This window comes from Nuphar pumila, chromosome 12, assembly GCF_984573655.1.
Source record: "Nuphar pumila chromosome 12, dmNupPumi1.hap1.1, whole genome shotgun sequence".
NCBI lineage: Eukaryota > Viridiplantae > Streptophyta > Magnoliopsida > Nymphaeales > Nymphaeaceae > Nuphar > Nuphar pumila.
Window position 1 is genome coordinate 94,895,150 of NC_143260.1, and position 21,947 is coordinate 94,917,096.

At 37.7% G+C, this 21,947-nt stretch overlaps 2 protein-coding genes across 2 annotated transcripts in view; one reads left to right on the forward strand and one right to left on the reverse strand.

Annotated features, from left to right (window-relative positions):
• The window catches only part of LOC149821221 (uncharacterized), a 28,721-nt gene extending 18,347 nt beyond the window's left edge, over window positions 1–10,374 (forward strand). Inside the window, exon 10 of the mRNA XM_089982535.1 lies at window positions 10,038–10,374. Within this exon, the coding sequence (XP_089838661.1) occupies window positions 10,038–10,177 (140 nt within the window). The 3' untranslated portion in view covers window positions 10,178–10,374. The remainder of the gene's footprint in view (window positions 1–10,037) is intronic.
• Window positions 10,375–18,740: 8,366 nt separating this feature from the next.
• Window positions 18,741–20,789, reverse strand: LOC149821222 (uncharacterized). Its single transcript, XM_089982536.1, has 3 exons — window positions 20,575–20,789; window positions 18,941–19,060; window positions 18,741–18,827 (listed from the first exon to the last, which is right to left on the reverse strand). The coding sequence occupies exons 1-3, from the start codon at window positions 20,749–20,751 to the stop codon at window positions 18,792–18,794; spliced, it is 333 nt and encodes a 110-aa protein (XP_089838662.1). The 5' UTR covers window positions 20,752–20,789; the 3' UTR covers window positions 18,741–18,791.
• Between the last annotated feature and the right edge of the window lie 1,158 nt (window positions 20,790–21,947).

Consider the following 21,947-nt stretch of genomic DNA (forward strand, 5'->3'; position numbering starts at 1 on the left):
TCTAGCTAACTGTTTCAGCTCGGCTGAGTTGCAACCAATCAGCCCCTATAAATATATACATATATATTTTCTAAAGTACTTATGACCAGCCCAGACGACACAGTCCATTGGGGCTGTGCACTACATGCACTTGCCCAGCTGACTGATATATATATATATATATATATATATATATATATATATATATATATATATATATATATATATATATATATATATATATATATATATATATATATATATATATATATATATATATATATATATATATAAATAAATAATGCCACCGCAGGCCCGGTCTGGGTCGAATCTGGCCCAGACCGCAGCTACGACTATGATAAACAGCACCTTATATATATATATAGATTTATGCACATATGCATGAAAAAACATATTTACGTGTGCATCGATCGAATATAAAGCATGCTCAAACCATGAAATTAGTTTTAAATCTGAAAAACACATAAACTACTATAAATCCTCCGATTTTTTTTCATAATCCAACCATAGGAAACCAAAATCCTATTTTTTGTATTCCTTTAAAAACCCGTACTTAAATCAGATTTGTGCTCTTTTTCTCATCCGAATCAAAAGAGAAAACCTGTACCTTGCTTTAAAGTTCGAAAAGGACCGGAAAAAGAGTTGAATGATCGGAGAAGAAAGTAGATCTCCTCCTCCTTGTCTCTTCCTTCCTCTCCTTTATGTTTTTCTTCTTTCTTTCTCTCTCCCTTTTTTTCATTCTTTTTCCTTCTCTTTCTTTTTTTTTTGTTTATATAGGCTCTATAGGGGGTGACCCCCCCTTTTCTAGTTTCTTCTAAAAAGGGATTGGAGAGAGGACTTCCTTCTCCACCCTTCTTTCCAAATTTTTTTACACTATTTTTATTGACTTTTCTAAACCCTTTCTTTTTTACTTACCTCTTTTGATTTTCTTACCTTTTTATCTACCTTAATTATTTCCTTTTTATTTTATAGTAGCTATGGATTCCTCTAGAAACCCTAGCTACCCTTATCTAATAAATTTTTTGAATTTCTTAATTTTTATAATAAAATAATTAATTAATAATTACTCAAAATTTTTCATAAGGTACCTTATCCCTCTAGGAGACTTTTTAACATTAAATATCTTCAATTTAAACATTTATTCTGATTTTAAAACTTTAATTTCATTGGATATGGGTTTTGGATATGGATCTGGATCCAAGATCTAACTCCATATCCAAAATCCACTTGGATTTTAAGCTGGATCGGATTCTACTTAATATGGGTCTTCGACCCGAATTCAGTAAAGTAAAACACTGTTGAGCTCAAAATTCTGAGGCGCATCTAACGGTATATAATTCGAATTTCGCCTCTCAAATTCGCTCAAATTTAACTCAAATTTCGCTTGATTTTAAAGGTTAAACATAAAACTTTTTATCATCTTTTAATTGGCTCATTTAGGTCTTGTTGATGAGACCTGGGCGAAGCCTAGACTCAAATATCACATTCCTAATATCGATGGTTTATCAATTTTGCTTCTACACTTAGACAAATTTTCAGAAGTCTCTAAATTCGATTAAGTATAAAATACACGATATTACATCCCTACCCCCTTAAAAGAATTTCGTCCACAAAATTAGAACATACCGAATAGGTGTGGGTAGTGCTCACACATATCCGCATCGGGCTCCCAGGTGCATTCGTTCTAGTCCGTGATGTTGCCGACACACTTTCACGAACGGGATTGTCCTACTGCGTAGTGTCCTCTCCTGGTGATCCATAATCTCCACCGACCTCTCATCTGTCGTCAAGTCAGGTTGTACCTCGATCGCCTCATAGTGAATCACATGTGAGGGGTCAGGCACATACTTCCTTAACATCGAGACGTAAAAGACGTGAATCTACGGAAACTGAGGAAGTGCCACACAGTACGTGGTCTTACCAACATGCTCAAGAATCTCGAAGGGTCCGACATACCGAGGACTTAACTTCACCTTCTCGAACCAGAAGACACTCTTCATAGGTAAGATCCGTACAGACAAATGATCGCCCACATCAAAGCTGAGCTCCCTATGCCGTTGATCGGCATAGCTCTTCTACCTGATCTGTGCTGTGACCAACCTTTGCCGGATTAATCGCACCTGGTCTGAGTAGTGTTGGATGTCCTCTGGAGACTCTAGTGCTCTCATTTCGACCTCATCCTAGCATACTGGGGATCTGCATGGTCTGCCATACAGAGCTTCGTACATGGCCATACTGATACTACATGGTAACTGTTGTTGTACGAGAACTCTGCAAGCTTCACATGCTATCTCAGTCTCATGCTCATTCATAAGTGCATGCTCTCCGCATATCCTCGAGTGTTTGTATCGTATGCTCTGTCTGTTCGTTTGTCTGTGGGTGGAAAGCCGTGCTGAACTTCAACGTGGTACCCAGGGCCTTATGCAACTAGCGCTAAAATTGATATATAAAATGAGAGTCTCGATCTTACACGACACCTCGTGAAGTCGGACTATCTCGTCCATGTACAAGTGTGCTAAGCTGTCCAAACTTTGACTAATCCTGATCGATAGAAAGTGGGTACTCTTCGTCAATATGTCTACTATCACCCAAATGACATCATGCTGACGACGGGTCCTCGGAAGCCCTACGATGAAGTCCGTCAAAATATCATCTCACTTTCACTTTAGGATATCTAGTGGTTGAAGTAGTACCCCAGGCCTCTGGTGCTCGATCTGCACCTGCTGGCAGGTGAGACACCAGACACGAACTCTGCGATGTCTTGCTTCATCCCATTCCACATTAAGTCCGCTGAAGATCCTTAAACATCTTAGTGGAACGAGGGTGAACAAAGTATCTCAACTTATGAGCCTCGCTCATCAGCTCCTCTCGCAGTGCCTTCGGGACCTACCATCTGTCTCCGAACATGATGGTCCCATCCTCCTCATGGCAAAACTGTGCATCTGGCTTCTGGGCGCTCACACACAACTTCTCGATGTTCGGATTGGCTAACTGGAGCTCCTCAATACAGTCTATAATCTCAGGCCACGTCTGTATCCCAGCACAAAGGATGCATCCAGAATCGTCTGCAAACAGCTATCATCTAACAAATTCCTCAATTAGATCCCAGCTGCGCCCTATCAAACTGGCCACTGTGACTGACGCCTTCCTGCTAAGCGCATCTGCCACTACATTCGCGTTACCGGGGTGGTAGGCGATGGAGAAGTCGTAGTCCTTCAAGAACTCCAACCACCTTCGTTGCCTCAAATTAAAATCACATTATGTGAATATATACTTGAGGCTCTTGTGATCGGAAAGGACCTCGAACTGCTCCCCATATAGGTAGTGATGCCAGATTTTCAATATGAATACAATCGTTGTTAGCTCTAAGTCGTGTGTGGGGTAATTCTTTTCATATACCTTGAGTTGTCGAGAAGCGTACACGATGACCTTTCCGTGCTGTATAAGAACACAACTAATTTGGTCTCTGAAGCATCGTTGTACACTAGAATCCACCTGTCTCAGAAGGCAAAGTCAAAACTGGGGCCGTGGTCAACCGTCAACCTCCTCTTCAGCTCCTGAAAGCTCTTCTCGCACCGAGATGACCAATCAAACATCACCCCCTTCTGCAGTAATCGAGTCATCGGGGTAGCGATACGTGAGAAGTCCTGGATGAATCGACGGTAGTAGCTCGCCAATCCCAAGAAATTCTTGATCTCTGTAACTCACTTCGGCTGCTCCCATGACAATACTGCCTCCACCTTGGCTGAATCAACCTCAACACCCTTTGCAGAGATCACGTGACCGAAAAATATCACTCTGTCGAGCCAAAACTCGCACTTCGAGAACTTAGCATAAAGCTGATGTTCTCTCAATGTCTGCAATATGATCCGCAAATGCTCTCAGTGGTCCTTCACGCTTTCCGAGTAGATAAAAATGTCATCGATGAACATGATGACAAAAGAGTCCGGCCACAAATTGAAGACCCGATTAATGAGCTCCATAAATGTTGTAGGGGCATTAGTGAGTACAAAGGATATCACCAGGAACTCATAATGCCAGTATCTGAACCTGAATCCGGTCTTCGGAATATCTTTCACCCTGATCTGCAGCTGATGGTACCCGGATCGAAGGTCTATATTTGAGAACACCTTTGCCTTTCTCAAGTGGTCAAATAAATCATTGATCTTAGGCAAAGGATACTTATTCTTCACCGTTACCTGGTTCAACATGCGGTAGTCAATACAGAGCCGCATGGACCCATCCTTCTTCTTGACAAAGAGAATCAATGCACTCCAAGGGGACACATTCGATCTGATAAAGCTTTTGTCAAGAAGCTCCTGCAGCTGCTTCTTGAGCTCCACTAGCTCTACTGGTGCCATGCCAGGCACTAACTCGATCGAGAACTCGATCTCTCTGTGAGGTGGCAAACTCGGCAAGTCATCGAGAAAGATATCTGGAAACTCTCGAACTACGTTCAACTGTTTCAAGGGTATCGCCTGACTATCTTTCGTGAATACACTGGCCAAGAACACCATGCAACTCTGCTTGTGGTACTTAGAAATCTTTAATGCTGAGAAATCAGGGTGCTCTAACCAAACTTTCTTTCCTTGACACTGGAGGGTAGCATTGTGTCTGAACAACCTGTCCATACCTAGAATGACATCATAAAAATTCATATCTAGGATGACCAGGTCGGCAAACAACTTATGCCCCTCGATAACCACACGAATTGCAGAAAAGTATTTCTCACAAGAAGATGTGCCCATCGGGGGCATCACTTCAAGCGTCTTCTCGAGGCTAGATGACACAATATCAAGCAAGCTCACAAACGATGCAGATATAAAGCTGGGGTAACACCCGAATCAAACATCACATGAGCATAATGATCAACAACTAAGAAAATACCTTCGATCAGGTCAACCTGATCGCCCTGTGTGGCAATGTATACCCTCCCATTAGTCTTCCATTATACCTGCTGCTGTTGCTGTCCTCCTTAAGTCGTCGACTTGTTCAGACAATAGGTAGCGATATGGCCAGACTGCTGGCACTGATAACAGAGTCCCTTGAACATTGGACAAGAGCCTTAAGGATAGCTCTTGTTGCATTACTGACCACAAATGGAGTCTCCCCTTGCTGCTGTCTCTGCTAGGGTCGACCCTGCTGACGTCCCTGATGAGTCCTCTGCCTTTTACCCACTTGTGCCTTGCCGCCTGTAGGTGGGTTCTTCCTTGTTCCGCCACTAGTGTTGCCTCCATTGCCACCATTCTTTTGCGATCCACCTTGGAACCTCTCCCACTCCTCATTGAGGACAGATATAGACTCGATAGCATCACTGAGGGTAGTGGGGCGACTCATCATCACGCGAACTCAGAGTTCGTCCTTTAGTCCGTGAACATACTTGGTTTCCCTCGCCTTTTCATGAGCAAAGAGGTTCGGGCAGTAGCGCTCTCAACTCCTAAATTTGGTGATGCAGTCCACCAAACTCATGGTTCTCTGAGCCAACTCGAGGAACTGCTATTGCATACGTTCCTGTGCATAGGTGGGAAGTACGCTTCTAGGAACTCCTTCCTGAAAACCTCTCAGGGGATAACATCCACTCCATCATATTTCACCCGTTGCAGGGTATCCTACCACTTTTTGGCATTGCCCTTCAGCTGATACGTGCCAAAGTCCGTCTTTCTGTCCTCGGGCATAGGCAAGACATGGAATGCTCTTTTTGTCTCCTCGACCTAGCTCTTAGGATTGATCTTATCTCAATTGTAACAATATAATCATATCAAAATTCCTAATGTACACCAAAAAGGAATTCAAGTTAAGTTATTTTTATATTTCATCATAAGAAATTTAAACACATTCCTAAAAAAAAAGTGTCTGAGCATGAGATGTGACTTGCTGACATTTTGGATAAGGCTCAACTTACCAAAAGGAAATTTTGGTACACAAAAATGGTGAAAATGTAAGATTTTGTGGTGTGCTTTGATATCAAAGCTGTAATGACTCCAACTCATACCCGTGAAAAAGTGATTTTTTTAAACATTTGCAGAAACAAACCCAGAGACCTTGGAGTCTTACCGTCATAATACAACTACAACTGCAAGGTAGCTTATACCACCATTTTCTAACCCAAAATAAATTTATTTATCAATCAATAAGGTTTAATGACAATAAGCAAATGAAAGACAAATAGAACAAAAATATGTACCACTCTGTCTCAAGTAGAATGTCCAGTAGTCCTGTGGTCCCCGTAGCTCGCAGTAGCAGCCTGTCTCATCACTCATCAGCGGCTGTGAAAAACATAAAATATAAGGTGTTAGAATCATAGATCTTGCGTACAAATTCTTCTAATGAATCAAATAACTAAAAAGATTATAAATTAGATTCAAGAATATTTTAGAGAAAATATAACACTAGCATGTAATTTGAACAATCATTCATGCATTTATGAGCAATAATCATGTAACACCATATATCACATAAAGATGCATGATCTAATGCAAAGCAACAAATATGCATGAAATCAATTTACATACATGAATAACTTATTAAGATATTATCAGAAATTTTCTTTTGTATGCATGTCCCTATTAAATGATACAATTTTAATTCTACTTTTATTAAAACCCGTAAATATTACAAAACAAGTATAACAAATTTCCGAGTTCAAGTTAAGTTCTCAGTTGTAGCTTAACACACAATTCATATTTTATTACTAGGTCTCACACTTGGCCCTCGATCGATACCAGGAATCAATACCATTCATCAACATTAAAAATCTACATCTAATGTCGGGACATTAGGAAAATCAACATCCACTAATGTCACTTTCTTGGTATACCAATAACAACAGTTAGTGTCTACACATTACCCCGAAGCAAAGTGACAAAATTTCTTTAAAACCACGGCCAGGAGGTGAATCACCTAGTTGGGTTCAGGGGTACAAACGTTCACTAAGTTTTAGTATCCTCACGGTTCCCCAAAACCGCAGTCTAAGATTCCCACACTAAAGAAGGGATATCCAAGAAAAACATTAATTACACTATTTTCTCTTTTTATCAAAAAAATTATTTATTTCACTATACTTGTTTAGCAAATCAACATACAAAACACAACATCTGATTTGTAATTCAACATGCGAAACTCATCATGGGACCTCAGCCCGTTACAACATGAAACCATGCAATTTAATTCACATAATATCAAATTGATTTTTGCAATGCATAAATACTAAATATGGAGCAACACCTGCCGACTGGACATCATACTGTTCTGTCCCAGCTGACTGTGTTAGCTAGGACTAGACAAGATCTTCCTATCCCAAAAATATCATTTTTTTACAACAAATTTTTTTCTTTCTTTCTCTGCTTAGCTGAGCCGAGTTCAGCTAGGCCTGACAGACTGCCCATCTGCTCCGCTTCGGTACAGATTTACGTACACATGTATATATTATATTCTCTTTCATGAATTTGCCCAATCGAGCAGCAGGCTGGCTGGGCTCGACAGAATATGCATCTGCCCTGCCGACGTGTAGTTCGGCTGGGCTGAACAAGTCATGAACCTGCCTAGATGCTATTCTTTATTGTTTTATTGACAGTCATGCTGCCAGTTACACAACAAACCACTGGATTTTAATCTTGCAACACCCCAACACCTAGTAATGTGCACTAACAGCTTCCACCAAACATGCATAGACCCACCAGTTTTACATTAATTCTCCGAGAGGGACTTGGCTCATATCCATACATTTTTTTTCTTTTTTTAGTTTGATGGGGGCTCGGCCTAGCCGAACCAGTCGGTTGGGACTGAGCAGTATGCAGCTCTGCCTAGCCGACTGTTTCATCTGGGCTGAGTTGCAACCAATCAACCCCTATAAATATATATTTTTTTTCTAAAGTACTAATGATCAGCCCAGCCGACACATGCAACAATATATATATATATATATATATATATATATATATATATATATATATATATATATATATATATATATATATTTGTGCACATGTGCTTGGAAAAACATATTTACGAGTGCATCGATCGAATATAAAGCATGCTCAAACCATGAAATTAGTTTTAAATATGAAAAACACATAAACAATTATAAATCCTTCGATTTTTTTTTCATAATCCAACCATAGGAAACAAAAATCTGATTTTTCAGATTCCTTCAAAAACATCACCTAAATCAGATTTATACTCTTTTTCTCATCCGAATCAAAAGAGAAAACCTGTACCTTGCTTTGAAGTTCAAAAAGGACCGGAAAAAGAGTTGGATGATCGGAGAAGAAAGTAGATTTCCTCTTTTTTTTTTCTTCCTTCCTCTCCTTTATCTCTTTCCCTCTTTCTTTCTTTCTCTCTCCCTTTCTTTCTTTCTTTCTCTTTCTTTGTTTTTTTTGTTTATATAGGCCCTATAGGGGGTGACGTTCCCCCCCTTTTCTGGTTTCTTCTAAAAAGGGGCTGGAGAGAAGACTTCCTTCTCCACCCCTCTTTCCAAATTTTTTTACACTATTTTTGTCGACTTTTCTAAACCCTTTCCTTTTTACTTACCTCTTTTGATTTTCTTACCTTTTTATCTACATTACTTACTTTCTTTTTATTTCATAGTAGCTATGGATTCCTCTAGAAACCCTAGCTACCTTTATCTAATAAATTTTCGGAATTTCTTAATTTTTATAATAAAATAATTAATTAATAATTATCCAAAAAATTTCAGAAGGTACCTTATTCCTTTGGGAGTCTTTTGAACATTAAATATCTTCAATTTAAACCTTTATTCTGATTTTAAAACTTTAATTTCACTGGATCTGTGTTTTGGATTTGGATCCAAATCCAAGATCTAAATCCATATCCAAAATCCATTTGGATTTGAAGCTGGATCGGATTCTACTTAATGTGGGTCTTGGACTGAGTCCAAATCCATATTAATTTGGACCATATGGATTGGATCCAGTCCGATCCAAATTCGGACCTAGCCCGTCGAGGCCAGCCGTTTTTTGTAAAATTATGATTTTCGGGCCAACCGTATCCCAAATTCGAAAAAGTAAAACACCGTTGAGCTCAGAATTTTGAGGCGCATCTAACGGTATATAATTCGAATTTTGCTCGAATTTCATTTGAATTTAAAGGTTTAAAATAAAACTTTTTATCACTTTTTAATTGGCTCGTTTAGGTCTTGTTGATGAGACCTGGGTCAAGCCCAGTCAAATATCGCATTCCTAATATCAAAAGTTTATCGATTTTTTTTCTACACTTAAACAAATTTTCAAAAGTCTCTAAATTCTACTAAGTATAAAATACACGATATTACATGAAAAACCTACTAACACATCACAATGACATGATTCAAAACTCATTTCCCACTAAACAAACCTTGTAGATCACAACCATAGGGTCCAACCTGCAAAAAAAAATCTAAAAAGTATGAAAAAAGGTACTAAATAGTTCTATACCTTGGTTAGTACAAAATATTAACCCTATATATATATATATATATGGGTAATGTTTTATTACAAAAGTTTGTGGGTACAAATGCCTTTGGATCACTATGCTGCAAGATGTTTTGATCCTATCGGACCTCATAGATGGATTCAACATGTCCAAAATAGTGGGGATCGGCTTTTGGATTGTTTTTTTTTTTATGAAAAAACATGATTTTATCATCCGACAAAGTATGACACATTGGAGGTCGTTAATTTTTGAAGCCTCAAAAACCTGCCTACATGCCATAATTGAACGGTCTAAGAGCCGATTCTCAGTAAGAGAAACATGTCGATCACATCTGTATAGTTAGTTTCATGAAAACAACCAAAAAAGTGAAAAAAAAAGTGCGCATTTGTACCTATAGACGACTGTAGGAAATATGGTCCCTATATATATAGCTGTTAACATCTGCAACCACGAACTTATACCCTGACACATTTAAAACTGATCCCATGGTTTAATGCATTCATAGTAAATTACATTGAAGCACATCATGCATTTCCAACATACAGCTAAAGTGTGTGTGTGTGTGTGTAGGGCTATGTGATAGATGTACTCAACTTTGGTATTTTCAGGCGCTCATCACTTGGATCTTCGGGCTGCCACTGATTGGGATCCAAAATGGTTAATAGACCAGAGGGAATCTGAACTCCAGATAATTAAAGGGTGGATATTTGATTATTACATGGAGAAGGCTGCTTCTTTTGACATGTAAAAATTAATGGTTAAGCATTTATTAGAAGTTCGTGTAGCATCTTATTCTGGAAAAGAAAAGAAAAGAAAAGTCTGTACCATTAACTGTCCATGCACGTAGTGTAATATTTACTTTCTAGCTCATCCATAAGCATTGAAAGACTGATAACTTCACAACTGATGTAGAGCAGCTCTTAAATAAAATCTTTCTTTTCTCTAGCTATGTAACATAAGCAACAACAATGGGGTTGTCTTTCTTTTACTGATGACTGAGTACAAAGTGCTCTTGTTTTGTCGCTCGCATTCTTCTGAATTAATTGCTTAAAACAATGTTCTCAGATGTTTGGTGCTGAAATGCTTCAGTTTTAGTTTTTTTGGGCTCAAATGCCTTATGTGTATGAAGTCTTTGCTTCTCAATGTAATAATGTCAAGGGTTTCTTCTTTATGCTCTAATACAAAATATAGTGCAATTTCCATTTTTTCAGTCGTTGGTTCTTCTCTGCCTGTAACACTACTGCATGGTCTATGAATCTATGTTTGTCGTTTGATTTAGCATGCTTCAAAGGATTATGCCGGCACAACCATTATAAAGTCTAAGTTTGCCTAACCATTAGCTTCACCTTGGCCCAAGTGGACTCAATCTTAAGACATCGGCCACGGCCTAATTCAATGCATTTTCATAATCGTAGACTCTTAGAGATCCTACCAGGATCTGTTGGGTTTGTAGCCTCATTCCCAAGCATGCAATGTTTCAAATCAATTGGTATTTTTGGGCAGAGAGCAAGCAATTTAGCTCATCCTGGGAAGTGCAACAAGTACTATGTTTACTTAGACCTTCAATCATTTGGCTTCACACTGAATGAGATGGGGCTACTATTATTCCATAAGCTATAGTGCCTTTTACATCACTCATTTTTTTTATGTTTATTAAGGAGAAACCCTTGATCAAGTTGTGGGATCAGGAGAGATTGTAAACCGTGTTATCTCATCTATTGGATACATATGCGGCGGCTTCAATTCAGTCTGCTCATTTCATTTAAGACTTGTAATTGTGATCCTTTTTATTTACTACTGAATTATTGTTTTCTGCACCTCAGGACAAGCGGAACCAGGGGTTGGGGGTTAGTGGTTGCGGTTGCGGTTGGTGGGTGACATCACTAATGTCACCCACTATTTTATACGATCCCCTCTGCTGGCCACCCCTTTGCCCAATAGGGAGTCTGCACTAATGGTAGAGCTCCATAACAAGCATGCTTGAACCAAGAAACTGAGTTATGATGATTTTGACATTGGTGGCATCCAAAATGGGTGTCAGACAAGGGGGCAAGATATCCAGGATATTGGAACAATATCAGTCTCAGTCGCCTACCACTAGTCGGCTATTAATGTTTGGAAACATACATGTTGAGTAGCAATTATATCACTTGGTCTACTTCTTACAAAAGAATACTTATATGAGGATAGGGATGCAAATGGGTCAGATCCAATTCAGATCTAGACATTACTGAATCTGACCTAATAAGATTTAGCCAGATCAGATTTGGATTCAGATTCAAAATTGGATGAGATAAGACAATTCCAATCAAACCCAGATCTGGTTAATCACATCAGGTGCATTCTATGAGTAATCGGGTCAGATTATCCATCGGATTCAGGTTAATTTTGGTTCAAATTCAGATGAACATCTGCACACTGAATTCTATTTTCTTTACCCAATCTGACCAATCAGATTCCAGCTCGGTTGGATGTCTCACTAATAGGATATCTTATCAAGCACACTGATGTTTAGATCATTCATGTGAGTTCATAATATAATGAAGCAACAACATTGTTGGTTGGGGAATTAATACCTGCATAGATTAGTAGGAACTCTTTCAAGAGCCCCTTTGTCCCTCCCTGCATGGGGGCTCATTTCCTTAATAAAATTCTTAAATAGGTCTGGGGTATGCATTTATTTGTAAATAAGTCTATCTAATGACCAAATATCAGCTGTCTTTCTTACAATTTATACGCAGTAAACATACGACTTTAAAAAACTGAGCCACTAAAAACCAGTCCGTATCCCATCGTCGATCCTGGCCATTGACTTGCTCACCAAGATGAAGCTACAGGTCAGAAAATGATATTTTCTTTTATCTATAAAATAATATTTTTCTTTGCAAGGGATTTGTGATAAAAAATGGTGAAGGAAGCACCTTTTATTCCATTAAGATATATAAAAGCTATAGCAACATCTTTATTACAAAAAAAAAGAAAAATAAAAATAAAAAACTTTATGCACATGCATTTCTTATCTGTAGCACTAAAATCTCTGTACAATCGAACAATGCAATCTAAATTACAATCCCACTGACAGTTTGAGCTCACTCCTGAAACTTACTTTTCCTTCCCAATGTTGTCAGTATTGGTGTATATCGGTCGAGACATGTATCGTATCAGCAGAAAATCAATACACTTCACCCCTGAATCGACTATTTTTTAATAAATGTAAAAATATTTAAAAATAGTTTTTAATATTATTTTAATGGTTTTAACATGTGTCACGTTCTGATTGACATATAATATTTTTTAATTATTTTTTGGACAATTCAGAACGATTCACTTGAGTATCGGTATCCGGCCGATTCACCTGAATCGTTGGCCAAACGATACTAACAACATTGTTCCTTCCCAAAAAGAAGTCACCACAAATCTATACCTCATGCGCTCAGTCTCAACCAACGTTGTTGAAAATTGTTGCAGTCTTGCCCAGGAGGGTGGTGTATGTTCTCCTCCGATGATTCACTAAATCCCATGTCTGTGTTCGGGGGTCCGAATGAGCGCCACAAATGTAAGCACGTGGGGCTCGTATTCCCGTGTATGTTGACATCACTTAGCATCGGAGTCTGGTGCGGTTGCAAAGACTTAAGTACCCTTTCTTGCCATAAAATGCCGGTTTGAGAAAATAACAAAAATATCCTTTATTCAAAAAAAGGAAAACAAACGGTTCAAAAAAAGGACAAACATGTCCTCTATCCAGAAAGTCGAGGATGATGTTGACTCTTCAAAGTCTACACAGCGAAACGAACCTTAGACGGCGATCCGATGGTGATTCGGCGAAACGAACCTGAGCCATAAAAAATGTCTGTTTGAACTTTTCATCGCCATCTTCTTCTTCTTCCTTCTCCGTAAAACACTGTAAAACCCTCTCTCTCTCTCTAGAGAAGAAATCAAGGGAGGCAAAGAGTCAGCAATCCAATGGTGATTGTCATCCTCTTTCTACTAGCAGTAGCCGGAATGCTACTATCGTCCAGCGGGCAACCGACTGCGGCGGCTCCTCCTCCGCCTTTGAGGGACACCTACAACGAAATCTTCCTCCAGTAAACCTACAACGGAGTACAACCTCCAACTTTCCCATCATGACAGAATGGTTGGTGATAAAACTTGTATAAACTGGAGCAATTTCAGAACGAAAAATCAATCCTGGTTTGAAAATGGTGACTTCGGGAAGTTACCGTTCTATTTCAGGAAATGAACCTGTTACAGAACCTGAAATTCTGTAACTAGTTCCGGTTTTTAACAAATTTGAAATATCAAATGAGTATATAAAGTTATAAAAACTTCTAGATATAAACTATACAAATAAAGAAAGAAAACCCGTTTCACAGATTTTGAAAATGGTCTCCCATTGAGGAGATATGACTCTTGCAAAATGAACTAAAAACCTGAGTAACTCAAATAATATAGAGTATGACAGGGTCTTGGTTTTCGACAAAAAAAACAAGTATAAAATGACCATAAAAATTGCTGAAAATTAGTAGAAATAAACTAGACTCAATAACGAAGACACCACTTTTTACGAATTAAAAATTCGATCTTTGGTTAGAGAGATACACCCTCGACAAGTTGGTCTTGATTTAAATAACGATTTACGCCTAACAGTTTAGTGAATAACACTACAAATCGCTATAGTGATTTGCGGAAGACACTACAAATCGCTATAGTGACTCGTTGGAGACCCGACAACACTATAAATCACTATAGTGACTCGTTAGAGACCTGACAACACTATAAATCGCTACAGAGACTCACTGGAGATTCGACAACACTGTAAATCGCTATAGTGACTCGTTGGAGACTCAACAACACTATAAATCGCTACAGAGACTCGTTAGAGACCCGACAATACTATAAATCGCTACAGAGACTCGTTGGAGACCCGACAACACTGTAAATCACTATAGAGACTCGTTGGAGACCCGACAACACTATAAATCGCTATAGTGACTTGTTGGAGACTCGACAACACTATAAATCGCTATAGGGACTCGTTGGAGACTTGACAACTCGAAATAACAATTTTGCTGAAGAATGTTGCTAATCAAATGACGATTTGTTGAAGAAGTGCAACATTCTATATCGAGTAGCGATTTACGAATATCACGTAGCGAAAAAATGGCAAATCGCTAAATCGAGTGGCGATTTATGAAAATTGTGTAGCGAAAAATATGGCAAATTGAGTAGCAATTTACGAAAATCGCAAAGAAAAAAAAATCGTAGGAAAGGGTGTTACGAAAACCTTGAGCAAGAAATAATTAAAGGAAACATAAGCACCACGATTAAACAAAACACTTTATTGCTCTTTTTCGATAGTTACAGGAGAGAAAGAAAATAAAAAATTTATACAAGGCCACAAAAAAATTAATTTATAGTGTTGTTGGGTCTCCAACGAGTCTCTATAGTGATTCATAGTGTTGTCGGGTCTCTACAATGATTTATAGTATTTCTGGGTCTCCAATGAGTCCCTACAAAGATTTATAGTATTGTCGGGTCTCCAACGTGTCCCTATAGCGATTTATAGTATTGTCGGGTATCCAACGAGTCCTTACAACAATTTATAGTGTCGTCGAGTCTTCAACGAGTCACTATAGCGATTTGTAGTGTCTTCCGCAAATCACTATAGCGATTTGTAGTGTTATTCAGTAAGCCGTCATGCGTAAATCGCTATTTGAATCAAGACCAACTTGTCGGGGGCGTATCTTTTTAACCGAAGATCAGATTTCCGATCCGTAAAAAGCGACGTCTTCGTTATTGAGTTTTGTTCATTTCTACCAATTTTCAGCAATTTTTATGATCATTTCATACATGTTTTTGGTCAAAACCAAGACACTGTCACACTCTATATCATTTGAATTATTTAGGTTTTTAACTCATTTTGTAAGAGTCATATCTCCCCAACGGGAGATCATTTTCCAAATCTGTAAAAAAAGTTTTCTTTCTTTATTTGTCTAGTTTATATTTAAATTTTTTTATAACTTTATATACTCATTTGATATTTCAAATCTGTTAAAAACCGAAACTGGTTACAAAATTTCAAGTTCTGTAACAGGTTCATTTCTTGAAATGGAATGGTAACTTACCGAAGTCACCATCTTCAAACCAGGATTGATTTTCTGTTTTTGTAAATTGGATTAGTTCCCTGATTGAATTAAGCAACTTCACCCACGAATTTGAGAGATCTTGAGTCAGTTTAGCCTCTGTAACACCCAATTTACTGAAACCTGTCTGTTAAAATCCAATTTTCTATTTCTGAAATTAATATTTCAATTAGTTTATATCTGGAAATATTCTAATATTCGTGAGAAAGGGTGTTACAAAAACCTCGAGCAAGAAACAACCGAAGGAAACATGAGCACCACGATTAAACAAAATACTTTATTGCTCTTTTTCGATAGTTACAAGAGGGAAAGAAAAGAAAAAATTTATACAAGGCCCCAAGAAAATTAATTTATAGTGTTTTCGGGTTTCCAACGAGTCCCTACAGCGATTTATAGTGTTGTCGGGTTTGCAACGAGTCTCTACAACAATTTATAGTATTGTCGGGTCTCCAACGAGTCCCTACAGTGATTTATAGTGTTGTCAATTCTCCAATGAGTCCCTACAACGATTTATAGTATTGTCGGGTCTCCAACGAGTCCCTACAACGATTTATAGTGTTGTCGGGTTTCCAACGAGTCACTATAGCGATTTGTAGTATCTTCCGCAAATCACTATAGCGATTTGTAGTGTTATTCAGTAAGTCGTCACGCATAAATTGCTATTTGAATTAAGACCAACTTGTCGGGAACGTATATCTCTAACCGAAGATCGGATTTCCGATTCATAAAAAATGGCATCTTCGTTATTGAGTCTAGTTTATTTCTGCAAATTTTCAGCAATTTTTATGATCATTTCATACCTATTTTTGGTCGAAAACTAAGACCCTGTGACACTTTATATCATTTGAGTTACTCAGGTTTTTAGTTCATTTTGCAAGAGTCATATCTCCCCAACGGGAGATCATTCTTCAAATCTGTAAAAAGGGTTTTCTTTCTTTATTTGTCTAGTTTATATCTGGAAATTTTTATAACTTTATATACTCATTTGATATTTCAAATCTGTTAAAAACTGAAACTGGTTACAGAATTTCAGGTTCTGTAACAGGTTCATTTCTTGAAATAGAACGATAACTTTTCGAAGTCACCATCTTTAAACCAGGAATGATTTTTCATTTCTGTAAATTGTATTAGTTTCCTGATTGAGTTAAGCAACTTCTCCCACGAATTTGGGAGAATTTGAGTCAGTTTAGCCTATGTAACACTCAATTTACTGAAACCTGTCTCTTAAAATCCAATTTCCTGTTTCTGAAATTAATATTCCAATTAGTTTATATCTGAAAATATTCTAATATTCATGGAAAAGGGTGTTATAAAAACCTCGAGCAAGAAACAACTGAAGGAAACATGAGCACCACGATTAAACAAAACACTTTATTGCTCTTTTTCGATAGTTACAAGAGAGAAAGAAAAGAAAAAATTTATAAAAGGCCCCCAAAAAAGTTAATTTATTCTGTTGTCGGGTCTTCAACAAGTCCCTACAATGATTTATAGTGTTGTCGACTCTCAAATGAGTCCCTACAATGATTTATAGTGTTGCTGGGTCTCCAACGAGTCCCTACAATGATTTATAGTATTATCAAGTCTCCAACGAGTCCCTATGGTGATTTATAGTGTTTCGGGTCTCCAACGAGTCTCTACAACAATTTATAGTGTTGCTGAGTCTTCAACGAGTCACTATAGTGATTTGTAGTGTCTTCCGCAAATCACTATAGCGATTTGTAGTGTTATTCAGTAAGCCATCATGTATAAATTTCTATTTGAATCAAGACCAACTTGTCGGGGGCGTATCTTCATAACCGGAGATCGAATTTCCGATCCGTAAAAAGTGACATCTTTGTTATTGAGTCTAGTTTATTTTTGCTAATTTTCAGCAATTTTTACGGTCATTTTATACCTGTTTTTGGTCAAAAACCAAGAACCTGTGACACTCTATATCATTTGAGTTACTCAAGTTTTTAGTTCATTTTGCAAGAGTCATATCTCCCCAACGGGCAATTATTTTTCAAATCTATAAAAAGAGTTTTCTTTTTTTATTTGTCTAGTTTATATCTAGAAATTTTTATAACTTTATATACTCATTTGATATTTTAAATCTGTTAAAAATCGGAACTGGTTACAAAATTTCAGGTTCTGTAACAGGTTCATTTCCTAAAATGAAACGGTAACTTCCTGAAGTCACCATCTTCAAACCAAGATTGATTTTCCATTTCTGTAAATTGGATTAGTTTCTTGATTGAATTAAGTAACTTCTCCCACGAATTTGGGAGAATTTGAGTCAGTTTAGCTTCTATAACACCCAATTTACTGAAACCTGTCTGTTAAAATCCAATTTCCTGTTTCTGAAATTAATATTTCAATTAGTTTATATCTGAAAATATTCTAATATTCGTGGGTAAGAGTGTTACGAAAACCTCGAGCAAGAAACAACTGAAAGAAACATGAGCACCACGATTAAACAAAATACTTTATTGCTCTTTTTTAATAGTTATAAGAGGGAAAGAAAAAAAAAAATTATATAAGTCCCCCAAAAAATTTGCTCCGGGGGGCGCGCCCCCTGGACCCTCGCTCGCTGACCGCACAGCGGAACCCACGCTAGGGGGAGCCCCCGGACCCCCCTCCTGTAAGGGCAAAAACTCTAAATCAGGCTCCATAAGTCATCAAGTTGAATGATGCTACCCACGCCGGGGGGAACCCCCAAACCCTCCTCCTGTAAGGGCAAAAACTCTGAATCAGGCTACACAACTCATCAAGTTGAACGATGCTGGAGTCAATGTGCAAGTCAGTCGGTGCTTGATGGAGCAATGTAGGATCGTCTGCTGGATGTGCACAGAAGCAAAAAGAGAAGGGAGAGAAAGTGAGAGGGTTGATGTTCATGGCCTTCTCTAGGGGGGATTCCTTTCTCAGATAATCTTGCAGTGCAGAGACTGGGTCTTAAATAACCATCTTCGGGGTACTTAAGTCTTTACAACCACTCCTTTTCTAGAATCGTCGTTTTTTTTTGCACCAATGGAGAAAAGGGTACTTAAGTCTTTGCAATCGCATCAAACTTCAACGCTAAGTAATGCTGACAAACATGGGGATACGAGCCACACATGCTTACATACGTGGTGCTCTTTGGGACCCCCGAACATGAGATGTAGCAAACTGCCCTCTTCGGGGGGGGGGGGGGGGGGGGGGACATATCACCTGCTTCGGTCTTGCCCCCATCAAGTTTGGATTTCACTCCCAGTCTCTTAGCAACGACAATAATGCAACCTAATGCAAAAAACAGAATATATAAGTTGCATTTAGAAAGGGACACAAAGCAAATGAAAGACGAAACCGGTTTTGGAACTCTGTGGTTCTCAAGGCATGGAATAGCGCCTCACTTCTTCTTTAGGGCGCAAGTAACTCCCAAGCTCCTCGTTTGAGATCTTATGACCACAATTAAAGACGTGCAGATCACGCAGAGAACGATGATGTCCCTTCTCTATTTCCTCCTCGCTTACCTAAAGTCGGCAAAAACCAAGTTAAAGAAACATTGTTAATCACTTCACATGCAACAAGCTGGCTGAGAACATACACAAAACTTGTGCTACAAATCTATGGCTTGCTAACACAGAATAGATCAATTATATTTAGGAAAATGCGTCGTGTTTACACACATGTACCATCAGGTATTCCTAGTCGTCTGAAGAATAATATTGCTGAATATAAGAATTACGGTGAGATGTTTTGCAGATACATATATTCACTCAACCACTGTCACCGACATCACTGATATTTTGAAAATATCATGATATTCTCACCAATTTCAGCGAGACCAATAATATCAGCAAAATATTTCCAAAATAAAAATATCACGATATTTTTTAAAAATTATTATTTTTATTTTAAGTTCAGTTTTCCTATTTTTGGTTGATTTTGTATTATTAAAAATTTTTAAAACTTGTTTCTTTATATTTTTGCAAGAAAAATAATAAAAAACCTATTATTTTCTTATCTTATTACTATTTATATTTTTCAAAATTTAAAGATTCCAAGCTTTTTTCCAGAAAGATTACTTTCTAAAAATATCTACGAGAAAATATCTTGAACGACATAGGTAATTATGCACTCAACACACCAGATTTCTCTCTCTCTCTCTCTCTCTCTCTAGGAAAGACTCGACCAAGCATTAATTCTTGTTATTATTATTTTTCATATGGGGGAAACAGCGTTGGGTCAGGAGATGTGCCATGCAGCTGGAAAGTCCTGGCTAACTACGGTTGCCATGCCCAATGGTGTAAAACCCAAAGGCTGCCTCTTCCCTCACCAAAGAGAACCTGTAACTTCATGATGTCCAGGACTTACGGCAAGGGACACACCCTGAGTATCGAACTCATGATGCCCTTCAACTTGAATGTGGAGCCCTTGTGGCCTGTGGGCAATCTAAGTTTTAATTAATCAAGTGAAAAACATTAGTACAACAACTAGGTGTTGTTTACATGTTTGCATCCTCATCGAATTAAACAAGGAAAATCAAAAGTTCACACAGTAAAAACCGTATTTGGATCATGAACTTAGTTTTTTTTACCTGTCAATATTTTACATTTTCAGGAAAAAAACCCTGTGGGCAAGCATTAAGTTTTAATTAATCAAGTGAAAAACATAAGTACAACAACTAGGAGGTGGTGTTTACATGTTTGCATCCTCGTCAAACTAAACAAGAAAAATAAAAAAGTTCACACAGTAAAAACCGTATTTGGATCATGAACTTCCTAGTTTTTTTTTACCTGTCAATATTTTACATTTTCAGGAAAAAGCAAGTAGTACAAATTAAAGAACCTTGGATACCTACTCATTACATACTGAAAGAACAGAAGCAGATGAGTATGATCATTAAACATCACAATAAAACATGTTAATAGCTTCGACACTTTCCTTCTTTGGCAGTTTTTATCATTTGTCCAAGTTACTTCTTGCAATCAATAAAAATAAAATCTTCACATATATAAATAGAGGTGAATCAGATTGCATATACCTGATGCAGGAGGAGAAGTTCAATAATACAATCTTCCCAATCAATATCTCTTCTCATTGCTTGCTGATATTGTTTGGTTGTATCCCAGGTTGCTGCACTGCAACCGTCATCTGCATATGAAAGAAAACCTTGTTCAATCTGACTGTCATGGCTCAGAGATGAGATTTTGGAACCCATAGTTTTGTGGATCCGCAGCTTTGCAGCTATTATCTTTCTTCTCCTCCTGGAGCACAATGAAATATAGATAATCAAAATCTTGCTTGCCAAATTAAATGTTGAGAAATCAAAATCAATGAATCATGCACATTTTCTATCGAAGTTTTTAATGGTTTTTCTTTCAACTTTAATGAACAGAACATGTGGATGAAGCCTGGTCATCGGGCCACAAGCCTATCAATCCCAGCATTCTATAATAGTAGCAGCAGCCATAGTAGTAGATTTGCTATTATTTATTTATTCTTATTATTATTGTTGTTGTTGCCCTTGTTGTTACGATGATGTACATATCGTAGTCACGAAACTAACATATGTATAAGTTTAAAGTTGTATAAACCATATGCAAAGTGGATAGTGTCCGTTCCTTTCTTTTTCTCTTTTTTTCTCACTCCGAAGACTCATCTATGAAAATTTGGATTTGCTGACAACACACCATCCAGTTCGCACAAACTAATTTGTGATCTTCAGGCAGATCTAGCAAATCTTATGGCCATGAAACAAACATGATTGGACTGCCATAGACAAGCTAACATAAACAAAAAGAAGACCAATCTGTGAAAACAACACAAACAAAAATAAACAGCTATTTCAGAAAACACAAGTTTAGAGACTAAACAAGCAACATAAAAGTGAATGGTACACCCTTTTCTTCTTGCATATCTATTTGTACCTTGTTTAATCATTTGCTCTTTGTTCAATTTTAAATGCATGTATGCATATAATTTTTTGTGTGCAGACAGCCATAGAAAAATACTTTTATCATAAGCGGTATCGCAAGACATGCACCACATGTTAGTACTACGATGATGGGATGAATAAGAGATTTGTGGCGATCTCGTATCGTGCAAAGTGCACAATGATATAAAAATATTTCGAAAGACCAATTCATGTCAAACTAAACTAAAATGGTTACACTGTTTCTTTCAAGAAAGAATTGAGTTGGGGTTTCTTTCTGAGAAACCTATACCCCTCTCATCGTAGCGGTACTATAAGACATGCACAACATGTTAGTACTACGATGATTGAATGCATGAGAGATTCATGGCGATCTCATATTGTGTAAAGTGCACAATGATATAAAAGTGTTTTGAAAGACCAATTCATATCAAATTAAGCTAAAATAGTTACATCATTTCTTTCACAATACAATAAAGTTG